At 42.8% G+C, this 23062-nt stretch overlaps 1 protein-coding gene across 1 annotated transcript in view; it reads right to left on the bottom strand.

Annotated features, from left to right (window-relative positions):
* LOC137564350 (A disintegrin and metalloproteinase with thrombospondin motifs 2-like) overlaps window positions 1-23062 on the bottom strand; it is a 418259-nt gene that overhangs the window by 64460 nt on the left and 330737 nt on the right. The window contains exons 15-16 of the mRNA XM_068278125.1: window positions 10509-10589; window positions 2961-3127 (exon numbers count right to left, since the gene is read on the bottom strand). Of these exons, the coding sequence (XP_068134226.1) occupies window positions 2961-3127; window positions 10509-10589 (248 nt within the window). The remainder of the gene's footprint in view (window positions 1-2960; window positions 3128-10508; window positions 10590-23062) is intronic.

Here is a 23062-nt window from a genome sequence, read left to right as displayed (position 1 = left end):
CAGCGATGTAACCCAACATCGGGGGAACATCGTTTAACATAAGCAAGCTAATCGATGTTGCCCCCCACAGCGATCGCACTTTGTTAAGCAACGGACAGGATCATTAGGATCCCAACAACTCCGTGCAAAGTACTACCATAACTTATTTCCCGTTCGCACCCGTCGTGTAATCGTATGAAGCTGCGAGCAGGAAGAAATGTCAATTAAAAGGACACTAAGCTCAACTAAAAAATGAAAATAGTACTCACCTGGGGCGCATGCGCGCTTTAATCGCACGTACGCAGTACTTTCATGCCAGACGCCGTGAGGCGGCCAGCGTGGCGATGTCAGCCGCGTCATAAGCGGAAGAAGGAACCCGACACTCGGCCAAGTGTCGCCAGGCTACCGCCGGGCAGCCATTCCGGAGCGGGGACTAGGAGAGGAGCCAGGACGCCGTCGTGGGACCTCCTGACCAGCACTGGGCTGGAGAAAGCCCCGGGTGAGTACTATTTTCATTTTTAAGTTGAGCTTGGAGTCCCTTTAACAACCGTCGTTAAGGGGACGTCGGATGGTGAGTCGGATGGTGAGTCCATAACTTTATAAAGGCTTTTGTACTGATCTGTTGTGGGATATCTGGGGTAGAAATATTCCTTTAGTCATCAAATTATTTTAACATAATCCGCTGTCTGAAAAGATGCAAAAGTGGACCACAACAGACGTGTGAAAAGGTCCTAGAAAAGCATGGGCAATTTCTAAATGTCTGTTGACTACTGTGGTAAAATGCAGTGAAGTGGATGATGTCATGAATTAGCTTTCCAACATGAACAAATGCATATATTAAAGAGTACCTAAGGTAAAAATGACAGGCTCTATCTTAATGTTGACAGATTGGAGGAGTCGCAGGGTAAATGTTTACCTATATCTACCTGTCTGACATCTTCAGGTCACAGGTGACACTCCAACCCCACCCTTGGCAGTGCAGTCACTGCCATGTTTCCAAAGACTGCTAATGCTCTTTAGAAACCTCTGCCTACATTGCTGTAGTCCCCACCTCAGCATCAAACAATTAGGTAGTGGCTGGTGAACTGGGGTTAAGCCGCAGCAATGCAGTTGGGTGTGGCCAGAGTCTCGACAGTGATTTAAAAAAATGACCAGATCTCATTCTCCATTCTAAATGTTATTTTCTACTTACAAATTCTAACAAATGGAGCTCCAAACATGGTTTACAATATTCCTTCGTAATATTACACATTTTCTTGCAAAAATAAAACCAAAAAAATGAAAGCTCTAAAAGATTTTTCTTGCATACCAATAGTTGATTCATATACATTTGTATGACAAACTTCAAATTTGCATGCATATTTTAGGCTCTGTAGTATGGCAGCCTCAGCTCTTGGCTTTCGGACATTACCTCCCCATTCTTCCAGAACCTGTATGAGCCAAAACCAATTCCGGTTAGAACCCCCCCCCTCCCCTTTGGTACTTGGCAAAATAAAGGATTCTGATTCTGAAATTTGCATTTCCATTAACTTTAATTTGGCATTTCCATTAACTTTCATGACATGTGATTTGCACAGCCTACACAAAAAATTGCAGCACTGCCCATTTTAAAAAACACAGAAAAATAATTTCCAAAAAGTCACATGAAAATACAATTTCAATGCAATGCCATTAAAATACTTTAGATGTGCAACAAAACAAAATTGCAAAATTGCAAACCTGCACAGCATGTTAATTCTGTTAAAGGAATACTTAAGTCATCTAAAAAAAATGACTTTTACTCACCCGGGGCTCTCCTGAACCGTGCCCTCGCCGGGTCCCTCCGATGCGCCTGGACTCGCCGGCGGGCACTTCCAGTTCGGCCGTCACCGGCCGAAAGGCTGGGAACGCGGCTGATTAGCCGCATTCCCGGCCGCAATAGCGCCCTCTATAATGCTATTGCGGCCGGGGACGCGGGTAATCAGCCGCGTTCCCAGCCTGTCGGCCGGTGACGGCCAAACCGGAAGTGCCCGCCGGCGAGTCCAGGCGCATCGGAGGAGCACGGCGAGGGCACCGTTCAGCTGCAGGGGGCTGAGGAGAGCCCCGGGTGAGTAGAAGTCATTTTTTTGCTGACTTAAGTATTCCTTTAAGTGTGAAATGGATCTGAAGAAGGATTGATGTTACGTTAAGTTATCTTTAGTTTTATGTGTTTCAGAAAGCACATTTTACCAACAACAAAGTCAGGATATAAAGTGCAAAGATACATAAAAAATAAAAATAAAAAACTTCTAAGGAAAATTAAAACTAGACTTTCGTAAAGCAGACCAAATAAATAAACATTTTGTGGCAGAAAGCTTCTTCACAGGACTCCTTCAAATCACTTAGAGGAAGCTTAAATGGAAAACACTGAGGAAGTGGGCACCGGAGAGCCTCCAAAGTTTGGGACAAATAGAAGCTTCTTGTGGCCCTGGTGCCCCGCTGTCTATTGGGCATATTCGTCACTCAAGTTTACTTGTTATACCAATATTTTTATTGGTGCCTATGGTGGAACCCAATGTGTACCTTTATTTTTTTTTAAGTGGTTAGCATCAATGGGGGAGGGGGGAGCTGGTTAGATTACAACTCAGGAAGGGTGTTTGCATTTGGGAGGAGGGAGCGTGGTTAAGGGTAGGCTTCAGGAAGGGGGTTTGCACAGGAGGGCGATTAAGGTTAGGCATCAGGGAGGGGTTTGCACTGGTGGGGGAAGTTAAGATTAGGCATTAGGGGGAAGAGTTTTGTGTGGGAGTAGGGTTAGGTTTAGCTGTAGTAAAATATCAATAACATTTCCCAAGAATGACCACTCTAAAATAGTAGAATGTAGGGTAAGTGCACCGATATCCTACAATCGCTATTTCCCCAGCACTTAGGGGAGAGGGAGATGCAAACACCAGTTTAAACCATATTTTACAGAAGGATCTGTAACTCTATACATTTTACCTTTATTCTAATCTTCACAAACTTACAAGAATGACGATTGGATGTCGTAAAGGGCCGATGGTCTGAATTGTTTCTCGATTGTCATCATTGCGATAATCCCATTCCATTCCCATTTTCACAAATACTTTTGAATCTTGCAGACTCTCATTTTCATCATTTAGGATAAACTTTCCGGTTGCTTGATTTCGGATAGCTAGATGAAAATGAAATGAGGGAATGTAACCAGTAAACCAATAAAAGACGATGCCTTGTTAAAAAATAGATTTCTTCCAGATAGCAAAACGTTGCACCCCAACTTTAGTCATATCTGTCATAACTGATGAAAAGTTTGGGAATTAGAGTAAGTGTCATTAACCATTTAAGGACCGCAGTGATTGAAATCTACGTCCTGTTTTGGTGGGCTTTTGGCTGGCAGGGCGTAGATCTCAATCACTGTCTGCAGCGCGCATCCGCTGTTTTCGCCGCTACCCGTCGATCTTGCAGCTCAAACCCAACGAATCTCACTGCATCTCACAGGTTCTGCCTGTCTCTATGACGGCCGAGTCATGTGAGCCGGTCAGGAGCCTATTTTATTGGCTCCGGCCCCGTCTTTCAATGCAAGCAGCTCCCATTGGCTTACATTGAAAAACAGGGTCAGGAGCCAATGAAAGAGGCTCCTGACCGGCTCACTTGACTCTGCCGTCATAGAGACAGCAGAGTCTATGTCCTGGGGGTCCCGGTGAGCAGCGATGAAGGCGGTTGCAGTGGGTATGTTTGGCGATTCACCAGGATTCCGTCGGGATTGGACCAGCTCTGCAACTTTATAAAGTCGTAGACAGCACTATCTTTTGAAGCCCTTATCTCTACTGTCTCTCATTGTTTCTTCTTTGTTCATGTTTTTTCTGCAGAGAAAAGTTCAATGAGTCAATCGCCAGCTCTGTGAAACCATTTCAAATGTTGAGTGTATTGTGGAAACTGCAATTATTAGAGAATGATGCAATGTTATAAAGAAAGCTGTATATATGTCAATAAAAACAGGACACTATTTTCTTTGCTACTAATGTTATATTAATTATCCGTATCACACAACCAATTTAATATATCATGAGTTTTTTTCGCTTCAGTGTCACTTTAATATAGGCATCGGATCACCATGTGATTATGGCAAACAGATTAATAACAGACAAAAAGTTACATGCCTCGTTATAGATAGTCAGGTGCTACATCTGAGAAGACAAGATTGAACATTACTCCACTAATAGTCTGGAAGTGCTTGAGGGGAGGGGGTGACAGCAGTAGAGGTTAAATCTCTCAGTCTTTTGTTGCTTCTGGACCCAAAGTAGTCCTTACCAGGAATGGAGAAGAGTTACACAAGTTACATTGTTGCCCACTTGAGTGAGTCTTGAAGTGCCTCTACAATTAGTCCCAGGCAATTCAAGATTGAGTTAACATCTTATGGTCACAAATTGATAATTTAACCTTACTGTAGCAATTTTGGTGAAATATCAGACCTAGCACAGTTTTTTAAAGTGTACCAGAGATAAAATGTGATATGATGAGAAAAACATGTGTATGCAGATTTTTTTCTTTGTGTGTCTGAAAGGGTTAAACTTCAGGCATGCAAATGACAGTTCCTGTCTTGTCTGACCTTTGTCAAATAATAGCATAACCCCTCACTGAAGAAATTACAGCCATAAACTTGTTCCTGCTGTGAACAACTTCTGAGTTCAGGGGACAGATATAAAAGCTCAATAGTTCATAGACTGCAGCTCCGAAACACTGTAGACTGCCATTGAGAAAATACACTAAAACATTAAATCTACTTTGTAAATGCTTAAATATAAAATAAAAGTAATTTTAGGAGTAGGACAGTTGTTTATCTCGTCACTTTATTTTCATCCTGGGTTTACTTAAAGGCAACCTGAAGTAAGAGGTATATGGAGACCACCATATTTATTTCCTTTTAAGCAATAACAGTTGCCTGGCTATCTTGCTGATCCTCTGCTTCTAATACTTTTAGCCATAGACCCTGAACAAGCATGTAGCAGATTAGCTGCATGCTTGAATCTTGAGTGATTCATACACTTCTGCAGCCAAATAAATTAACAGGGCTGCTAGGAAATGGGTGCTTTTTAAAAGGAAATAAATATGACAGCTTCCATATACTTCTCGCTTGAATTTCCCTTTAAGCTTAAAGGAATACTATCGATGTATGCATTTATTTTTAAATGCTGTATGTTGTAGCACACATTAGGGCAAGTACTAGGAGCAATTTGATTCCTCACACAGCTGTTCCTCTCAGCTGTAAAATCCTCCGTCAGTTTTGGCATCAGTGTTGGATACAAAATGTATCTAATACTGAGCTCCCAGAGGGCTAGTCCATGTCTCTGCACAGGGGAGTTGCTATCAACTCCTCAGTTTATAGTTTAATTATCACCTTGCTGAAAGAATCTTATTGATCTGGTGGTAAGGGGTTAAAGATTCTAGCAATGTGTGTTTATTATCTTTGCTTTTCTTGACTGATAAAGATACTAATAATGCTAATTGCAGACAGTGGTCTGCCCCTCTCAGCAGCTTGTAAAGTGGATGCAGCCTGGAGTGAATCACCACAAGCAGGCAGCTAGTCTGACTGTAAACACATACTAGTGTTATAGCTTGTTATATTCCAGCAATATTACAGCTCATTTAGTTACCTGTTACCACCTCAGATCAGCCTATTTCTCCTCATGTCTCCTGCATGCTGTGAGTGACACAGTGAAATATATTTGTGAGCTGTGTGACAGAGTAACCAAGCAGCCTCAGGGTGACCCAAACTACTATGAGCTGTGTGAGAAATGAATTTTTAAGCAGGGATAGCGAGAGAGAGACCTGGGTGAATAAATAAAGTGCCCCTAGCACTAGTGGTAATGTGTACACTAATATAGAGTATTAAAAAAAAAAAAAGTAGTTTCAATCGATAGTATTCCTTTAAATTGTCCAAAAATAGAAAAAGTGCAGTACTGATACTTTGTTAACCCATTCAGGTTCCGTCGTTTTCACGTGAGAAATGTTCACCTCCCATTCATTAGCCTATAACTTTATCACTACTTATCACAATGCACTGATCTATATCTTGTTTTTTCCGCCACCAATTAGGCTTTCTTTGGGTGGTACATTTTGCTAAGAGCCACTTTACTGTAAATGCATTTTAACAGGAAGAATAAGAAAAAAATGGAAAAATTCATTATTTCTCAGTTTTTAGCCATTATAGTTTTAAAATAATACATGCCTCCATAATTAAAACTCACATATTGTATTTGCCCATATGTCCCGGTTATTACACCGTTAAAATTATGTCCCTATCACAATGTATGGCGACAATATTTTATTTGGAAATAAAGGTGCATTTTTTCCATTTTGCATCTATCACTATTTACAAGTTTAAAATAAAAAAAATATAGAAATATTTCATCTTTACATTGATATTTAAAAAGTTTAGACCCTTAGGTAAATATTTACATGGTTTTTTTTTTTTATTGTAATGGTTTTTTTTTATAGTAAACATTTTATTTGGGTAGTTTTGGGAGGGTGGGAGGTAAACAATAGATTTATAATGTAAATGTTTGTTAAATTAAATTTTTTTTTCTTACAGGTGTAGTATTACTTTTTGGCCACAAGATGGCAGCTATGAGTTTGTTTACATGATGTCACTCTAAGCGTAACACACGCTTACAGTGACGCATCGGGAAGGGAACGGCCAGAAAAGGTGCAGCTTCCGAGTGAAGCTGTCGCTTTTTCAGCGGGGGAGAGGAATCAATGATCGGGCACCATAGCCCGATACATTGATTGCCTGGCTACCGAATCCGCGGCCGGGAGTGTGCGTGCACGCGCGCGATCGGCCGCGGGAGCGCGCGGTAGCGCGCATGGTTCCTGGACGTAGAAACTACGTCCAGGAACCAAAATAGGTTAAACTAAACTATAGAAAAGGAAAAAGAAGATGCATGCTCCTGTTACAGATCAGCGTTAATAAGTATACCCATCTTTTAAAATCTCTGGATCACAATATTTTAATGCATTAACAATATAACCATCACTTCTGTAACCGCTTCTGGACGTAGCTGATTGAAAATTAAGCCCTGTTTTGCACCAGTTATCCCTGCCAGGGCATAGATTTCAATGACCCCGCCGCACACTATCGACGATCGCGTTGCTCTCCCATTACTGGAGTCCAGTCGCCCTGCCGATGGTATGACAGCAGAGCTCCATGAGCCGGTCAGGACCAGATTTCATTGGCTCCTGACCTTGGAAGCATTGTGAACCAATCATAGTAACAGCAGAGCGAGTAGCCCTCAGTGACGGGAGAGCGGAGTGCACGGCGAGAGCGACTAGTCCGTGAACCTCTGTTTTGGTATCAGCAGTCTCTGCTCCTTAAAGAGCCATAGACCGCTGGTACTCAAGTGGTTAAACTGTCAGTACAACCAAAACAATATAAAAATGATTTAAGAACTTCATCTATTGAAGCGGTCGTTAAAGCAGACCTACTAATTAACTGATTAACAGAAACACACCGACATTACTAAATTATGCTATTGTTCTATCTAGGCGTTCAATGTGTCCCTCAGGCAGTGTGCTCATTTGCAGTATCCGGAATGTATACCCCAGGCATTTTGCCAATGCACATCAAACAGATTTTCATTATTAGATGCTTGTATTATTGAACAAACTCCAGATTCTCCTTGCAGCAAGGGTTGGTCTGTACCTTATGCCAGAGGGATAATTAATTTATTATAACTCTGATTTTAATTAATTGGTTCTAGCTTGCCATTTTCTGTAATGAATTGACTGATTCCTTTTTTTCTTTCTCTGCCTGAAAGAGTTAAATATCAGGTATGTAAGTGGCTGACTCAGTCCTGACTACAGTGTCACCCTCACTGATAAGAAATTCCCCTTTTTATCTCGTACTTGCTCTCAGAAGCCATTTTCTGCTAGGAAAGTGTTTTATAGTTGGATTTTCTTATCTGTGAGGGACACACTGTAGTCACTTCCTGTCTGAGTCAGGACTGAGTCAGCCACTTACATACCTGATATTTACTTCTTTCAAGGTTAAACATTAATTGAGGAGCGCAAGAAGATATAAAAAGTATCTGATACCCTTGTCAGGGGAGCCGCTTTCCATATACAGGACATAAGGATAGAAAAACAATGGAGAGCGTCTACTAGCAAATATCACAAAAGTTTATTGAATCAAAATGCGGTCACATAAAACTCCCTTATCCCCCCCTAAAATACACGGCCGTGTATAGCTAGATGTCAGCTGACCATACACACTGAACCACACATAGCAGCAAAGCAATCATACTCAAACTTAGTGACAGACTTAGTGGATACTCCACAATGCAAATCTGACTTGGTTAGGTGAATGCTTTAAATTCACAGCCCAGATGCTGCAATATACATCCTCTGTGATTCTTAATCTGCCACACTGTCGTATTTTCTGATGCAGATTCGAGACGCGAATTCAGTGTGCGGTCGTTCATCAACTGTAATTCAAAATATGTTCTGTATATGATTACATGTCCCTGTGGACTTAAATATGTAGGTGAAACGACGCGCACACTGAAGAGCCGTATCCAAGAACACGTCAGCAACATCAAAAATGCGAACTATTTTGCCTATTTTACCTTATAGTTCGCTTCAGTGCTCCCATTACAAGTAATCCGCCGTTTCCCCGCCGCAAAACAAGGGCTGCAGAGCCCCCAAATCGCCCAAGGGGCAATCCGCCGGCATTTCTTGGAAGGGGCAGAGCTTTCAGCGGGGAGAGGCGGTGATCCGTGCGGTGATTGACGTCAGGAGGGGCAGAGCTGAAGCTGAAAGCTCTGCCCCTTCCAGGAAATGCCAGCCGATTGCCCCCTGGGCGATTTGGGGGCTCTGCAGCCCTCGTTTAGCGGCGGGGATGCGGCGGATTACTTGGGAGCACTGAAGCGAATTATAAGGAAGCTCTTGCCGGCGCGGACCACAAAATATTGTACCAAGGGCCGCAAATGGCCCGCGGGCCGCGTGTTTGAGACCCCTGCTTTAAAGCTTTCCTTTTGCTTTATCACTGTTAGGATCAAATAGTGAGTAATAGAGGCTTGCGATGTATAAAACACAACCTTCTCTCCCCTCTTAATAGTTAGGCATGCGCCTTTGGTTTTGTTTATTTTTTCTTTTTAGTAGTTTAGCTAAAAATAAATGGTATTAGTGTCCTAAGGTTCTTCTCATGTTCATAAAGTTATGGACTTTGCAAACTGTTCCAAAGTGCTCTAAAGTTATAATTAGACTCAAGTGGAAGATTTTTTTTTTGATTTGGGGCAACATTCTATCTCTTTTTCTTCTCTTCTTTGAAGCTATGGAATTCCCTGATGTGTGTTTCAATTGCAAAATGTATATATGTTAAGTAGGTCATTAAAAGAAACGTAGTCTGAAAATTCCTTTTCTAATTTGTTAAGGCTGTTTTTGGATGATAATGAGATTATTATTAAGTCTCCAAGGGCAATTATGGTTAACTTTAAGTTTTTCTTTCAGGACTAGCAATGAGCTGAGTGATCCAACCAAGTATTATTATTACTATTATTATTTATTGTATTTATAAAGAGCCAACATATTACGAAGTGCTAGACAATAAATAGGGATACATACATTGTAACGGGGGTGGGGGGGGGGGGCAGACAGAGAGGTAGCAAAACAGCACAAGGTTGTACATGCAATCAGGGTATAAAATGCATTTTACAGAGACCCAGCAAATCTAGTCCATGAGAAGGGTGTCATTGCTGGGGTAGCAAAATCAAGAAGGACACAGTAAGGGCGGGGGATGGGAGTGCCTAAGGCTTAGAATCTAAAGTGTGGGGGAGGGACATATAAGGTAGGGTTGTGGAAAAGATGGTTGACAGAGAGGTAGATGTGGGGTAGGCCACTTTAAAGAAATGTGTTTTGAGGACCTGCTTGAAGGTGTTGAAGGAAGGAGCGAGTCTGAGGGGAAGTGGAAGGGAGTTCTATAGGGTGGGGGCAGCTCTTGAGAAGTCTTGTAGGCATGCATGGGAATAAGAAATGTGTGGGGAGGTCAGGCAGAGGTCATTGGAGGACCGGAGGGGGCGGGCAGGGATATATCTGTTGACAAGCTCAGAAATGTAGGTTGGGCAGGTCTTGTGCACAGATTTGTAGGTAAGGCACAGAACCTAAAAACTGATCCTGAGTAATAAGATTCTGAAGTAATGAGATCTGGTTGAGCTGCAGTCATTTGTTTGATTGTCTGTTTACAGTCGGTATAAAAGAATAAATCTATAAATAAATATATAAACATAGAAAAGACCAGTACAACCCCCTAGGCTCACTGGTGGTGCCGGGCATACCCTCCACAGGGCAGGACAAATAGATTCAGCACACCATGGCATAATGTATCCAGGCACTTTTTTTGAGAACAAACGAGAAGCAGAAAAAGGCAACTTAGTAAATCTATGCTGAATCAGGAATGTAGTATAGTGTAGTGGGGAGAAAAGGGTGAGGGGGGGGGGGGGGGATTACTTGTGTGCCGAGTTGTGCGGCCCTGCAGCGAGGCCCTTTAAATTGTTTAAACTTACCAAGATTGTGGGGAGATGAATCTGTTTCTTGAACAAGCAAATGGCGAGCTCCGGCTGGAATTTCAAATATCCTTATGTAACCTGTTATGAATAACAAAAGGGATAATATTACTCCCAATGTTAACACAAACCATGCAGTATCATACCAGTAAAGAAACAATTAAAATAAAAAAAAGGTCTTTAAAGAGGAGCTGTCAGAAATACTATCTCAGAAAAAAAGACACATATAAGTAGATAAATTTGCTCTACTTACATAGCATATATATTGCACTGTCCATGTTTTGATTTTAGTGATTTTTCTATAGTAAAAAAAGAAAATCCTTCTTAGGATTCTCCAGGTTTAACTGTGTCTATTTTGAAGCTAATCCTGATGTCATTTCCTCCCTTACTCCTCTGTCTGATTGTGATGGATTGCCCGCCCTCACCCCAGTCTTCAGGCACTCCCACCCAGCTCTGCAATAGAAAATGCATTGTCTCAGCATCAGAGGGGAACAGAGGTGTGAGAGGAGAAAAGAGGAGGGAAAGAGGCTTCAGCCAACCAGGCTGAATTAGTTTTCTGAGGGGAAAGTAAAGCAGCAAAAAAAAAAAAAAAAAAAAAAAAAAGACAACCCAGCATGCCCTGCAACTTCCTTTGTTGCGTCAGATGTACTAGATAAGAGCCAGGGAAACTGGGGAATGTTGTTTTATGGATAAGAAAACTAAGAGTGATTTTAACTTTTGGATTACCTGGTTAGCATCCTTATTACTAGTTTACCAGATAAAAATACAGAATTGATTTTTGATTTTATGCCCGACAGTTACACTTTAAATAAAATGAGTTAGGGCGGGTTCACACTGCAAGAGCTTTTTCTACAGGTTTGTGATTTTAAAAGCGCTTGCAAATGTAATGCTATGTGTGTGTGTTCTCACTGGAGTGATGTGATTATATTCAGCAGAAAACTGGGTTCTCAAACAGCTCAGGTACAGCAAAGCTATAACAGGAATTCACAGCTTGCAAAATGCCAGGCATGCTGGCTATTATAAAGAGTTCACCTTCTTTACCGATATTTTACAATGACTTACGGTAACTCTAACTCTCCCTCTACTGATGCCTAACCATTAACCCTCCCTCTACCAATGCCTAACCTTTAACCCTACCTCTACTGGTGCCTACTCTTGGCTGGATTGTGTACGGATTAATGGACACCCGAAGCGAAAATAAATATACGATTGTATCCATCTTCCTACTCCTAAAAAAATGACTTTTTAAGATATTCCACAGTTTTATTTTATGTTTAAATCTACTTTTTAAGTTTTAACTGTTTTAGTGTTTTTGTTCAATGACACATTCATTGAAGTATGCCTGAACTATTGACCCTTTTTATCGCTTTCCTGCTCTCAGAAGCCTTTTTCTGCTAGGAAAGTGTTTTATAGTTGGAATTTCTTATCAGTGAGGGTCACACTGTAGTCACTTCCTGTCTGGAGTCAGGACTGAGTCAGCCACTTACATACCTGATATTTAACTCTTTCAGGCAGAGAAAGAAAAAAAGGAACACAGCATAGTTATTAGTGTGCTTGGCGCTGTACATATACATGTCTATCTCATCATGTCACATGTCACTTCAGGTATCCTTTAATGTGGATCCGAGATGTGTCCCTGCGTTTGTGGTACTGCGCATGTGCCGCGCAGACAGCCATTGGGACAGGGGGAGGATGGGGCAGGGGGCCAGGTGGGCATGTGTGCACGAGCGGCGGACGTGCGCATGCGCAGCGGGTGTGCGCGCACATGCACACTAAAATGTGAAGGTGACAGACCTAGAGCCCATTTTTAAAGGGGCTTAGGTCAACTAGTGCTCTAATAGAAGTCAAAGGACCAATCTGTAGTTTCTAACGAGCACAAAAAACATAACGTTTACAGTTACCTGTATAAACCCTCTTTCCCTGAAGATAAGACCTACCCTGAAAATAATCCCTAGCTGAAATTTGAGCATGCTTGAAATATGAGCCCTACCCCAAAAATAAGCCCTAGCGAAGTTAAAGTGAACCTGAGACGAAAGCCATCTCAGGTTCTATACTTACGTGGGGCTTTCTTAAGCCCCCTTGAGGCCGCTCATCAGTCCCTCGCTGTCTACCAGGGTGGCTCCTGTCACCTGCTATACAGCCTGAAAGCCGTGATTTGTCGTGCTCCTTTCCTTACGCAGTAGTACTGCCAAGCACAGAACACTCCCAGCCGTGGGAGCACGACGACGCCACGCATGCCCGACGAAGCGCAACATGGCCAGGCTTTTGGGCTTTATTGCGGGTGGCAGGAGCAGTCCGGGGAGACAGGGAGGGACTGAGCGGCCTCTAGGAGGCCTAAGGAAGCCCCAGCTAATTATGGTACCTGAGATGGCTTTCATCTCAGGCACACTTTAAAGAGGAGGAAGAGGCAGCAAGCAAGTGGGGACACAGCGGGGCAGTGCCGATTGGGCACCGGTCCAGTTATCCCAGCACACAGCAACGTTATCAGCTGTGTGCACTGATGACAGGGCAGCTGCCTGATCAGTAAAGTAGAATACCTTCGGATCCAGGAACAGCACAGTACAAAGGAACAAGAAATGTTCTGCTGAGAGACACTCCCTGATAGAAATATAAGACATCCCCTGAAAATAAGCCCTAGCACATCCCCTGAAAATAAGCCCTAGCAAAAAATGTATATAAGACAATGTCTTTTACCGTGTATACACGGTATACACGATTTCATGTTCTGGAGAAACTTTTTAGATGTTTTCTACCGTTTCTCTTTATTCTCCTTTATAAAGTTACATTTAATCATTCTTTTTTCAGCCAATAAAGAGTGCTATTGGTATATATCCTCTGCATTTACTTTATGGGAACTTGTGAAATCCTGGGATTGCTCACTGCCTGATGATGATAATGTTGCTTGGTAAATCCTTTTGCCTGCTAGGGCTGTCTCCTCTGGGACTAAAAGATCAATAATGGGATGGGAGACCTTAATATGTTGTGTGAGGAAGTTCAATGATGATATGGACCTTAACAACTTCATCCCCAAAGGTTTTTACACTAACGGACCAGAGTAATTTTCTCCTTTTAGCACTCCTCCCTTTCATTTGCCAATAACTTTATCACGACTTTGTTACAAATTAGGCTTACTTTGGGTGGTACATTTTGCTAAGAATTATTTTATTCTAAATGCATTTTAATATAATAAAAAGAAAAATAAATTGAACAAATTCATTATTTCTTAGTTTTTGGCCATAAAAAGGTTCTACTGTGGAAAAACACACAAATTGTATTTGCCCATTTGTCCCAGTTATTACGTATGGCAACAATATTTATTTGGAAATAAAGGTGCATTTTTTTCCATTTTGCATTCATCACTAATTACAAGCCCATATAGGCAAAAATAACAGTGAGATTATATATATATATATATATATATATATATATATATATATATATATATGCAAGTGTTTTATTTTGGTTACTATGGGGGGGGGGGTATTTATTTTCATTTAATATACAAAGGTGTGAATTTAGAGTAAAGTGTGTATTTTTAATTTTGGATGTATTTTTTTTTTTTTTTTTTACCACAGATGTCCTCACACTCACCAGTCTGTGTGCTTTGAGCAAGCACACAGATGTGTTTCATACAGAAAAAAAGCTTCTCGTTGAAGCCATGATTTTTCCCTTAGAGGCACTCTGATTTGTTCAGGGAACATTTCTTCCCTTTCACCAATCACAGCTTTGAGACTCAACCAGTACACTCAGGAAGGGGGGCGGGGGGTGATGGAGGGGTTAGGAAGGATGTTTTAAAGAGCCCTGTGGTCCATTTAAAGGGGCCAACAGGAGGTTTTAAGATGGTGCATCGTCTTGTAGTGGTTAATGTTCTTAAGACAATGGAGGTGATAATGGATTTTACAATAACTGTCCCCAGCTCCTCCCCCTAATGATAAATGGATCATAAATGGATCTGCTATGACTAAGCAGAGTTGTTCAAGTTCCTTGGGTTCATAATCCAACAACCAAAAATGGGATAACAACACTGTTACCATCATCAAGAAAACCCAGAAGATTATATACCACCTACGCGCTGGTTGTTCACAAGCTTCAGTGTTTGTTTACTTTCTCATGTTGGGTCTGCAGTTACTGTTAACACTATGTCACAGATTACATCATCAGCCAAGGAAACCCAGAAAGGAAAAACATTTTTTTTACATGTAAGCATTGCTGATTTTTGTGCAATAAATAAGAAACACAAAGAGCCCAATCTAGTGTAGTATGTATTGGAAACCGTGGATTAATGTAAGTGTGAGATGAATATACTCACAAACATGGGTTACCTTTTAGGCAACCACTGTAGATGCAGGTGAGGAGATTAGACCTGTCCTCATTCAGGAGTAAGATGTCGCTCTCTGTAGATCAGAAAAGTAGGGGTAGGTCACCCTTCCACCAGGGGTGGACACAGTATTATCGTTAGAGAACAGAGGCGCTATACGTGCTACTGACGAGCTACTGTTTGTCCCCTATCTTATTGCCTGATGAAGCGGGCTGTGCCTGTGAAACCCTTCGCATCTTTTGGGGTACCAATAATACATTTGTTTAATTCAGACAGTTTTTTGAGTCTGCTTTCCAGAGGTAAGTCCACCACTGCCTCCCAGCAAATTTTAAAGCTTTTATTATTTTTTATTCTGCTGGCGCCTCTGTTCTCTAACGATAATACAGATTTTTGTGTAAGTCGTTGTCTGTGCTCTCGCAGGAAATAATGTAAATAAACTGACTTCAGTTCCACTCTAATGTCACTATTTGCAGGCGCATTTATCCATTCAAAAGTGTTCTTGAAAGTCCTTTTTTTTTTCACCTCCCTGGCGGTACGATTATTTCCAAATTTTAGGGTCTAAAAGCGGTGCAATTTTTTCACATGCTTTAAAACCCTAAAACCAACAACAACAACAAACAACATTTGTAGAGCGCTTTTCTCCCATGGGACTCAAAGCGCATAAGCATGGCTCAGACCATTGTGGTACAGAGGAAGAATTTTATAAGTCCGGAAATGCCAGGCTAAACAGGTGGCTTTTCAGTCTGGATTTGAATAGCTCCAGGGATGGTGCTGTCTTTTCTGGGTGTGGCAGGGAGTTCCAAAGAGTAGAGGCAGCATGACAGAAGGCTCTATCTCCAGATTTTTTGAGGTGCACTCTGGGAGTGACCAAGTTTATAGAACTAGCTGATCTGAGGTTGTGAGAGGGGTGGTGCAGCTTCAGCAAGTCCTTCATGTATCCAGGGCCCAGATTGTGCAGGGATTTGAATGTCAGCAGTCCAATCTTGAAGAGTATTCTCCATTCTACTGGTAGCCAGTGCAGTGAGCGAAGGATCGGTGTAATGTGACAGTGGCGAGGCTGGTTTATTAGCAATCTGGCAGCAGCATTCTGCACTAATTGCAGGCGACGGAGGTCCTTTTTGGGGAGGCCAGCATAAAGGGCATTGCAGTAGTCCAGCCGTGATGTGATGAAGGTGTGAACTAGGGTTGGAAGATCCTCTGGGGGAATCAGATGTAAAACCAGGAAAAATTCACACCACAGAGATAACTGCAGCAGCCCCTGCACTTACTCACCTCTCTGGGATGCAACACTGCAACTATTCTACCATCCTCCGGGTGGCACTGTACCCTATAGTAAGATCGCCGTCTGTCATCATGACGACAAATGGCAATCTCACCCAAGGGATCCAGAGCCTAAGAGGATTGAAAGAAGAATGGCTTCCAGCGTCTGGATCCCAGGGGAGGTGAGTTGAAATGCTGCCATGCTGCACTGTCTCTGCATACCTCCCACCAGCTACTCCGAGTCATGCTCGGGATTACCGCTCCTGGTTTCTTTTTTCACCCAGAGTCTAACTCGGGGTTACCGCCAGGGAGGTTAATAGTGAAATACTGCTTTCTATGGTCTTAACAAAACCACCTGTTAATTATTTTGTACTTCTGCATCCACATTTGCTTCAGATTCATTCCAGATTCACCCACTACCTTAATTTGCATTCACCGGTATTCACTATCTACTTCCTGTGCCAATGAATTTTACGTGCAAATCCAGACAGGTGCATCTACCTGGGCTTACCCAACTGTTATAAGTAGAGCTGGTGGGCTCATACCAAGTATTGGTAACTCTACAAACTCAAAACAATCCCATCCTGAAAACCTGCATTCTGTTAAAGTCATCTATTCAGTGCCATTCTATTTAAATAGCACCATCTCATTTGACAAAACATATTAAGACTTCCTTTTATTACTACGCAGAGGCTAGCTATTGAGGAACCTCTTTGTCCACCCACTACTACATGATGTGGGGTCACTTAACAGCTCTTGTTATGTCCTTATATATATATACACGTTAACAACCACATCAAATACTAACACAAGTTAAAACTATAAAATGTTTATACATAAGCTAGTTCTAATAATTTTCAGATAGCAAAGTCAAAGCTCGGGTTAAACACATACTTTCCTAAGGAGAAGGAAACCTCTGAATCCTAATGGTGGCCATACATAGTACAATAAAAATGTTCGATTATCCCGTTTATTCTATCTAAATGATCGAATCTAATGAAAGTTGAAAATATATATATTTTTTTATCTAGAAATTCGACTGATTATCCCGTTTGTTTCGAGAAAAATTAGATCGGACATGCTGGAAAAATCTTTGTATTTGATCTAACTGAATAATCGAACTAAATTATCTAATCGAAAAAAAATGAAAAATTGTACCATGCATGGCCACCCTAATGAGGTTTCCCACGGCCTCCTCTAGTCCCCTATTTGCCGCTCGCAGACCCTCCAGCTGACTGGGGCCACACTTCTAATTATTATTATTATTTAGTATTTATATAGCGCCGACATATTACGCAGCGCTGTACAGCGTATATATATCTTGTCACTAACTGTCCCTCAAAGGAGCACACAATCTAATCCCTTGCCATTTGTCTATTTGTCTATATTATGTAGTGTAAGTACTGTAGTCTAGGGCCAATTTTAGGGGGAGCCAATTAACTTATCTGTATGTTTTTGGAATGTGGGAGGAAACCGGAGTGCCCGGAGGAAACCCACACAGACACGGAGAGAACATACAAACTCTTTGCAGATAGTGCCCTGGCTGGGATTCGAACCAGGGACCCAGTGCTGCAAGGCGAGAGAGCTAACCACTACGCCACCGTGCTGCCCACTTCTAATCTGAAACTAGCGCAGCTGTGCCTGTGGAGCAGCATGGAGCCACTCGTGAAAGAGTGGCTCCAGCTTACTGCACAGGCGCAACTGTCCTCACCAGTGATGGGCTCAAATTCGGATTCGGGTGATCCAATTAGTTGCTATCCAGATTTCACCCAGTAATGCTGTGCGGGGGGGGGGGGGGGGGGGTCAAGCTTACCTGTCTGACTTCCTCTTTGGTCCGTCCCTCGGCGCCTCCCACGATACGCTCCACGCGCGTCACGTGATTACAAACACTTCCTCCTTCAACCCGGAAGGAGGAAGTGTTTGTAATCACGTGACCGCCGCTTGGACGGCATCGTGGGAGGTGCCGAGGGACGGACCGAAGAAGACGTCAGACAGGTAAGCTTGACCCCCCCCCCCCCCCCCCGCACAGCATTACTGGGTGAAATCCGGATAGCAACTAACCGAATTACCCGAATCCGAATTTGAGCCCATGACTGGTCCTCACACAAGCACAGTACAGCTATGCTTGTGCTTCAAAAGAATAGTGGCTACAATAAAAACACAGACAAACCCTTGTCTGTTACTTTTGAAAGGTCTGAGAGTGGCAACAGGTGACCGAAGCATGCCGTGAAAAGCCTCTGTAGGATCCAGAAGCTTCTCTCTTCTTCGGAAAGTATGTGATTTTGTACACGACCTTCGGCTTGGGTACACTTTAAGTCAGAATTAATTAAGCATCCCCTAGAAAAATGCTGAGAAACTACGGCCCGTGGGCTGTATCCGGCCCGTGTGCTGTAAATCCAGCCTGCAGATAGGCGTCAGGGTTCCTCTCCTCCCCTCCCTGAAGAGTCCTGAGGTGATAAGAGGGGGTTAAAAGTCACCCGATTGCCGATTCTCTCGTCGCATCTCCATGGCAACAGAGCATCTCGTGACACACTATCAGGTCGTGCCGGCATATTACATGCTGGCAGCTAGCGTGCAATACACTGGCACGTCATGACGGCATGTCACATGATGCTCGGTTGCCATGGAGACGCAATGCTGGAATCGGTGATCAGGTGAGTTTTAACTGACTCTTATTGTCTGCTCGCAATTCTGCAAGGAGGGGGGGTTAAGGAAAATATATTAGGATTGCAGCCTACAGGCATGAAGCCTGGGCTGCGTAAAGTTTGCCCAGGCCTGCCCTTAGAACCTAAAAACAGACATTCATCAAGGTCAGTGTATTGTATAATCTATACGGGGAGTAATTAATAAATTATTTTAAACACCAACCAGACTAGTTGATAAATGAAAAGTATAGAATTAAAACTCACTTCCAGCCCAGCAGGTTTTGTGAGTTCTACTCACTTTCTTCGGGGCATGCCGGAAGCTTTCAGTCACGAATTAAAACACTCAACACCTGAAAGACAGGAGCAGGTGGAAATCTAATTCAGGGATCAATACTGTTCACAGTTTTCATCTAACAGAAAAATAATTTATGGTTTACTTAGCTTACAATTTTACAACAGCCTCACCAACTCAAACATTCCTTATTTAAAGAAAACCCGAGGGGTCTTAAATGTCAAAAAGTAAAGCCTATCCACCATAGGCTTCACACGCTGTCCTCTGGTTCTTCGTCACTGCCTGGAGGAACCCTCCTTAACATCGGCACCGCCCCCCTCTTCTAGCACAAGCACAGCCACACTGCACATGCGTGAGCACAACCGTGCCTGCATGATGTCGCTTGTCCACAAGCAGCTCCAGCTTACTGCACAGGCGTGGCTATACTCTGGCCGGAAGAGGAGAACGTCCCTGATGTTCCTACTGACAAGCCTTTGTCGGTAATCTTCAGGGGGGACCGGCAATGAGAGACCTGAGGACAACGTGGGAAGCCTCTACAGTATCCAGAGTAAATACTCTTCTTAGGTAAGTATTTACTTCATGAGATTTTTGACACCTCGGATACACTTCAACTCTTAGCACTCAAAATGTGACAGTGTATTTCAGTGTAAGAAACATATACAGTTCTGCCTATAATTATTCATACCCCTGTCAAATTTGACTTAAGGTTAATTTTTTCAACCATCAAGTAGTTTTTTGATGGGAAATGGCACAGGTGTCTCCCAAAAGATAATAAGACGATGTACAAGAGGCATGATTGTGAGAAAAAAAAACATTTCTCCGCTTTTGTTTATATTTGAGTAAAAAGTGTCCAGTCCAAAATTATTCATACCCTTCTCAGTCATTTTGGCTTTTACAGCAATCAAACGCTTCCTATAATTGCAGACCGGCTTTTTGCATGTCTCCATAAGTATTTTTGCCCATTCATCTATAGCAATGAGCTCCAAATATTTCAGGTTGGAGGGTCTTCTTGCCTTGAACCTGATCTTTAGCTCTCTCCACAAACTCTCAATTTGATTCAAGTCAGGACTCTGGCTGGGCCACTTCAAAACATTAATGTTGTCTGCTAACCATTTCTTCACCACTTTTGCTGCATGTTTTGTGTCATTGTCATGCTGAAATGTCCACTGGTGCCCGAGGCCAAGTTTCTCTGCAGACTGCCTGATGTCATGGTTGAGAATCCCCATGTATTGCTCTTTTTTCATAGTGCAGTTTACTGTGAGTAGGTTCCCTTGTCTATTGGCTGAAAAACACCCCCAAAACATTAGGTTCCCACCACCATGTTTGACAGTGTAGTAGAGTACATCAGCACCAGTTGTAGTTAGAATGCAATGCAGATTTTATTGTGCACTATTCCACATTAAGATCCGACAATTGTTTTGGGGGCCACGCAGGGTCCCCCTTTCTCAAGGCATGTGGCATCATGCCACATGCCTTGAAAAAAGGGGACCCTGGAAGGCCCCCAAAACAATTGTTGGATCTTTATGTGGAATAGTGCACAATAAAATGTGCGTTGCATTCTAACTACGACTGGTGTGCTGATGTACTCTACTACCTTGTGATTGAACAGTGACACTGCCTTGTCACAACATCAAGCACCCAGAACTTGATGGTGTGCCAGCTCCATCTTTGGGATGGTGTTCTTTGGGTTGAAGGCTTCTTTTTTACGCCAAATGAAGGAAACATCATTGTGACCAAACAATTCAATTTTTGTTTCATCTGACCATAATAACATAGAAGACCGGAAGTCTTCTTATCTGTCCAGATGAGCATTTGCAAAGACCAAGCAAGCTTTTGTGTGCCTTATCTGGAGAAGTGGCGTCCTTGATCTGCATCCACGGAACCCAGCAGTGTGCAGTGTCTGTTGGATTGTCTGCTTTGATACTTTGCCACCAGCAGAACACAGATTCACCAAGATGGCCTTGGTGGTGATCCTTGGATTCTTTTTTCACCTTTCTCACTATCCTCCTGGCCAGCACAGATGTCACTTTTGGCTTCCAACCACATCCTTTGAGATTGTCCACAGTGCCGAACATCTTGTATGTTTTAATGATAATTTGCACTGTAGTCACTGTAACTTGAAAACATTTAGAAATGGCCTTGTAGCCATTTCCTGACTTGTGAGCAGCCACAATGCGCAGCCGCAGGTCCTCACTGAGCTCCTTTGTCTTTGCCAAGACTGTCCACAAACCAAGTGCAGAGAGCTGCTGTTTTTCACCTGATGAGTTGATTAAAACAGCTGTTCCTAATTAATCAGGGTAATTAGAATGCTTTAGAACAATTTGGACTATTTGGAATGGTATAGCTCTTTGGATTTTCTCACAGACTGACAGTTTGTGAAGAATATGAGAAATTTTGGACTGGACACTTTTTGCTCAAATGTAAATAAAAGCTGAGAAATGTTTTTTCCCACAATAATGCCTCTTGTACATTGTCTTATCTTTTGAGAGACACCTATTGTCATTTCCCGTCAAAAATGATTTGCTGGTTCAATAAAAGTAACGAAGTCAAAATTTGCCAGGGGTATGAATTATTATGGGCAGCACTGTATACAATATTTTAGGGTCAGGTACATAAATTGTATGTAGGAGTAATGCAAGTTTCCTCCAGAGAGAATTAAAAAGTGACAGCAAATGAATGCATGATTTAAAATAAATTGAAGACTCAGTGCAGACAGTATCTGTTCCCCCTTCTCCAGTTAGTTGTGTGGTAAGGTTCTGTTGCCCACCTTCCTTAGTTTAAAGATAGCATACCTGGACTGGACCAAAAAAGTAGATTTTTACTAACCTGGAGCTTCTTCCACCCCTCCATTGTCTTTCAGGGCCTTTAATGTCCTCCGGGTCCCCTCTGTTGTATCACTGCCCCCTCCGGGAGTTCTGAGACTAGAGCTTTAGTCACGGCTAGTGCACATGGCTGTCCACATGGCTCCTCACTCATGCGCCCATTGCCAGGAGCATTCTGTGCATGAGTGGTACAATTCTTTGAGGACCACGCCTGTTCAGAAAGCCCCCAGCGATAGAAGCATAATTAAAGGGACACATAAGGCTAGCTAAAAAAATGAGTTTTACTCATCTGGGGCTTCCACTAGCCCCCTGCAGCGGTCCGGTGCCCACTCAGTCTCGCTCGGATCCTCCTGTCCCCGCCGGCAGCTACTTACATTTTCAGCGACAGGCCTGGGAACGCGAGTGATTCTTTGCGTTCCTGGCCGCAATAGCAGTTTAGAGGGCGCTATTGCGGCCAGGAACGCGAAGAATCACTCGCGTTCCCAGGCCTGTCGCCGAAAACTGAAGTAGCTGCCGGCGGGGACAGGAGTATCCTAGTAAGACTGCGTGGACATGGGACAGCTGCAGGGACATGGGAAGCCCCAGGTGATTAAAACTCATTTTTTTAGCTAGCCTTAAGTGACCCTTTAAGGAGGTTCACAGGTGGGAATGACATGTGCAGTAGCCGTGACTAGAGCTCTAGTCACCGCTCTTTGTCACATAGGCCCAATGGAGGGGATCCTGAGGAGACGGAGGGTTCTATAAGAATACATGGAACTGGAAGAAGCCCCAGGTAAGTAAAAATCCACTTTTTGTTCCAATTCAGCAACTCAAGTATGCTTTAAAGCGTGACTGTCAGCCACACAATCAAATTCCATTTACCCACTGCTCTGTGTCTATTATGCAGCCTGCAACCTAACCCTGCATTGCAAGCATTCCAATCTAATAATAAATGTTTTCGCTGTAATAAATCTCATCTCAGTCAGCTTGGCTCTATTTGGTACATTGCCAACGAGAAGGAAGCTTGTCATCTCCCCCTCCCACGTTCCTGCCTCTCATTGATTGGCCTGAGGTCAGTTCAGTGTGACACAAGGCTGAGAAGCTGCTGAAATATGATCTATGCTGTGCTCACATGTGTTTACAAAGCAAGCTAGATATGACCGTGCAGTTTCTAGGAGAGAAAAAAAAAAGTAAAGGAGGAAGTGACATCAGGATTAGCTTCAGTCAGAAGAAGCAAA

The sequence above is a fragment of the Hyperolius riggenbachi genome, chromosome 3, assembly GCF_040937935.1.
Source record: "Hyperolius riggenbachi isolate aHypRig1 chromosome 3, aHypRig1.pri, whole genome shotgun sequence".
NCBI classification, from domain to species: Eukaryota; Metazoa; Chordata; class Amphibia; order Anura; family Hyperoliidae; genus Hyperolius; species Hyperolius riggenbachi.
This window is presented reverse-complemented; position numbering and strand designations above follow the sequence as displayed.